The 4,471-nt window shown below is 44.4% G+C and overlaps 1 protein-coding gene across 1 annotated transcript in view; it reads left to right on the top strand.

Annotated features, from left to right (window-relative positions):
* Positions 1-327: 327 nt before the first annotated feature.
* The window catches only part of MRPS9 (mitochondrial ribosomal protein S9), a 77,567-nt gene continuing 73,423 nt past the window's right edge, over positions 328-4,471 (top strand). The window contains exon 1 of the mRNA XM_008567465.1: positions 328-480. Coding sequence (XP_008565687.1) covers positions 346-480 — 135 coding nt within the window. The 5' untranslated portion in view covers positions 328-345. The remainder of the gene's footprint in view (positions 481-4,471) is intronic.

Below are 4,471 nucleotides of genomic sequence, written 5' to 3'. Positions count from 1 at the left end.
AGGTGCAGCAACGCTCATGGGAAGGAAGAGCTTGTTAAAGAGCCACGTGGAAGTCGGTACCAAACAGAGCGGCTGAACCCAAAACGTGAGTAGAGCCAGGCCACAACCAGTCACGAACTACCACTCCTCGGGGTGGACGCCGGCGAAGGGGTGGAGTCGGGCACGCCCCGCGGTTCTACGCACCCAATCAGCGACGAGTAGTCTCGGGCCGCGGGACACGCCCCCTGCTCCCTACGCCTGGGAGGCCCCTCCTCCGACAGCCTCTGGAACCCGGCGCCCGTCTGCGCCTGCGCAGCCCCAGGTTCCGCCCCCTCACCCCTCCTGCCTGGGTCTCCCTCAGCCAACATGGCGGTGCCCTGTGTGTCCTGTGGCGCAGCAGTTTCCTACCGGCTCTTTCTCGCGGGTGGGGTTAGCCTCGCCCGGAGGCAAGGCCTTTGGAAAACCGCGGCAGCTGAGTTGCAGACGGGTACCAGATCTCAGGTAAGGCCTGGGAGAAACAGGAAGCGGTTCCTGTAGCGAGTATGTGGAGCCGGCGCCGCCACCTTCCCCCGGCGTCTCGCGTGCCCTCAGGCGGTGACCCTCGGGCCTTAGGTATTTAGTAGAGGCCTGAGGTTGGGGGTGAGGGGGTGGGTGCTGGCTTGCAGCGGTCTCTCAGGGGGTTGTTTACAGTTTTGCGGGTTGCAGCGAAGGGAAGTTATCTGCAGACAGAAGTGGAGCGACCCCTCCCTTGGCTCGGCTGCCGTTCCCAGGGGTGTCGGGTCCAGTCCTTCCTGCTTGCCCCGCGGTCCACAGGGGTGGAGGATCGCGCCAGGGGAGGAGAATCGGAACTGAACTCCTGCAGTGACCCAGAAGACTTACTGGAGAAAGTCACAAACAGGAGAGAATAAAACTGCCTTGCATCTGTGCAGTTTCTGTTTTCTTAATTTTCCGGAAACTTTGACCCAGGAGAGAAGGCCAGAACTTGTACACCGCACGTATTCCTGAGGGCAGTGGGGGGCCTTGATGAGTCAGGCACATAAACAACTTACAATCAATTATCAGACAGTATCAACCCTTAGCACTCTCAAGGGATGGTCCTGAGATGGCTGAATCTACAAATTCCTCAGTACCTGCACAGCATATGTGTTACCACATGAAGAACAGCACAGATGTAGCTGAAGCACTTAACTGTCGACCCCTTTAGATCCTTAATGATTTAATATACATACATAGCTATACACATTTATAAAGCCTTTTTTTTTTTTTCCTGGCAAGTAGCTTATCTGTCTTAAATATTAATGTTTCTTTACTTCCGTCTCCAAGATTAATAGTTATATTTCTTTTGGGTGCCCTCATTTTATAAAACAAAATTTTTAATCACTTCAAGAGTGACTAAAACTCAATGCCTGCTTTTTTTGTTTCCCAAGTTTGGGTCATAACCCATTAAGTGTGAAACCTCTTACAAAGACTCCTGGGTTCTCAGTCTCAATTCACTAACAGACTTCCTCCTGCATACCAATCTTGTGGTATGCATGTTTCATATTTATGCCTCAATACAATTGCAGATATCTGAGTGTCTCAAACTTGGGGTGGAGGAGGCGGTCTTACTTGTGAATGGCCAAACTTTTCAGATTACATACCCATGAATGTCAGGGATCTTCCATGTACTGTGAGACTCATGGAGGTAAATACAGGAGAGCGCAGACGTGCAACGTCTAATTCAGACTAGAGTTATAGAGGGTAGAGTGTGGTCATGGGCAGCTTTCCAAAGGAGGTGATAGTAAACTGGAGTCTTTGGCAGCAGTTAGAAGTTATATGAAAAAGAAAGATATTCTGTTCCTGGAAGATGTATGAGGTACACAAAGGTTTAAGGTGTACAGAGTGGATTCAGACAACAACTAATTGGTTATAGCATAGGGTTTTGGTGAAAGAATGGTGAGAGACAGGATTGGAAACTTTGGTAAGGGTCAGAGTATGGTCTCCTTTGCTATGCTAAGTTACTTGAATTTTTTTACCTTTCACAAATGAAAATTGTGTTGGCATTATTATAAACAGTTGACAGTGCCCTTTCTTGGTATACTGTAAAAATTATCCATGAATTCGTAAATCCTCTAATCAATATAACTTAATGTAAAAATGCTAATTTAGCTTTCTAATGTTTAATTTTTATAGTAAGGAAAAGCAGTAGACCAATTGTTATTTTGAAAAGAATATTGCTACAAAATATCAACACGATGTCTTCTTAATTTTTCTTTTCTTTTTTTTTTTTTAAAGATGACCGGTAAGGGGATCTTAACCCTTGAGTTGGTGTTGTCAGCACCATGCTCACCCAGTGAGCTAACCGGCCATCCCTATATGGGATCCGAACCCATGGCCTTGGCGTTATCAAAACCACACTCACCCGAGTGAGCCACGGGCCGGCCCTTAATTTTTATTTTCTATTAAGCACTTTATTAGTGCTTAAACATTCAATTTTTAGCAAGGTAATAATGCCCTTGTTGATTTGGACTGTCTGCCAGAGAAGATGATCAATGACATTTGATGACTCAGCCCTTGTATATTTTTCATTGTAAACATGGTCCTGTCTCTGACTGAAGTATCTGTTCTTTTTATCTTTAATGGGCTCCTGGAGGTTATAATATCCTATATTTATCACAGCATCCCATTGGTCTACAGTAGAGTCTTAATAAATTTTGTTGGTAAAGAGGTAAAAATGCTTTGAAAAACAAATTTTAAAGTTGACTTGCATTTGTATCAGATGCTTTACATGGAGCTCTGTAATTAATTATGTTTCCCTCCCCGATAATTTTTAAATATATGTATATTTTTTTAATCCCAGTTTATTAGCAATGGAAAAGAAAACCCCTTTGGTAGGATAAGTTGCTCTCTTTGTCCTTGTAAGGATAGATTTAGTGTGTTCCTCATTGCTTTAATTATGGAAAATACCTCTACATTAAAATTTGTGATTTCCTTATGTAGCAATTTATAAATTTCTTCTTTAAAGAGACCTTGATAATAGATGCTACCATCAGTCGCACCCCTCTTTTCATTGTTAAACAAGATAAGTAAACTTTCTTGTACTGTGCTTCATTGTTGTAATTACGATGATAAATGTATTAGTTATTTATTACTGCGTAACAAATTATCCCCAAATTTAGCAGCTTAAGATAAGCAGCTTATCTCGTGGTTTCTGTGGTCAGGGTTCCTAGCACACCTTGTGGTTACTCTTGCTCAAGGCCTCCCACAAGGCAGCAGTCCAGGTGTTGTCCAGGCTGCAGTCATCCCAAGGCTCGACTTGGGGAGAAGTCACTTAAAAGCTCACTCAGAGTGGTTGTTAGCAGCATTTATATCCTTGCAGGATGTTGGGCTGAAGGCCTCAGTTCTTTGCTTGCTGTTGGCTGGAGTCCTTCCTGAGCTCTTGCCACCTTGGGCCTCTAAAGGGCAGTTCACCACATCTGGCTTCCATCAGGTTGATCAGGAGGGGCGAGCAAGAGGGAAGAGTTTTTTTGTAACCTAATCTCGGAAGTGATATCCCATCGCTTTAGTAGCAGCAAGTCATTAGATCCACCTCATACTCAAGGGAGGAGATTGCACAAGGGCGTGAATAGCAGGAGGCAGAATCACTGGGAACCATCTTGGAAGGTGCCTACAACAGTGGAAGACTCACATATACTTCTGTTGTTATTATTTAAGTGTCTCATGTATTCAGGTCCTTCCCCTACAGTTGGTTTATAAACCTCTTCAGCAGAAAAATAACATAACCTTTGTATCCCCACTTAATGCCTAGCACAGTGTCTACAGGTAGCTCATAGATGCTCACTGTTTCTTGAGTTAAACATGAGGAGTTCGGGCCGGCCCGGTGGCGTACTGCTACATTGCGCCACTTGGGAGCGCGGTGGCGCTCCCGCTGAGGGTTCGGATCCCACATACAGACTGGTTCCCGCTCACTGGCTGAGCGAGGTGCGGGTGCGACAATGAGGGTTGCGATCCCATTGCCGGTCCCGGTCCGGTATGGGCGCGACACTGAGGGTTGCGATCCGTTGCCAGACACGAAAAAAAGACAAAAAGGGAAAAAAAATAAATAAATAAAATATAAAAATAAAAAACGTGAGGAGTTCTTATGTATGGGGTATATGTGGGTGCGTGCATGTGTGTACCTGTGAACACCTACTGCATTATTCTTTCTGCCAAATAAGATTAGTAACTTAAAGAAAACTGTATCTTTACCGTGTTTCATGTTTCCTTATTTTATGGCAACATTCTCATTTTAACACCACTCAGTGCTGCTTTACAATTATTTCTGTTAAGATTTAGTACAGAACTTGGCCCATAACAATTGCTCAAGCTTAATTGAACTTGTAAACCGGTTTGTGTTGGGGGGGGGGTAGAATTTTATTATAAAGAATTTCAAGCATGAAAAAAAGTAGAATAATATAGTGAACCCATTTATCTGTTGACCAGCTTCAACAGTTATTAATGTTCGGCCAATCTT

Source organism: Galeopterus variegatus, unplaced genomic scaffold (genome assembly GCF_000696425.1).
Source record: "Galeopterus variegatus unplaced genomic scaffold, G_variegatus-3.0.2 Scaffold321, whole genome shotgun sequence".
Taxonomy (NCBI): domain Eukaryota; kingdom Metazoa; phylum Chordata; class Mammalia; order Dermoptera; family Cynocephalidae; genus Galeopterus; species Galeopterus variegatus.
Note: the sequence above shows the minus strand (reverse complement) of the source record. Positions and strands in the feature narration are given on the sequence as shown.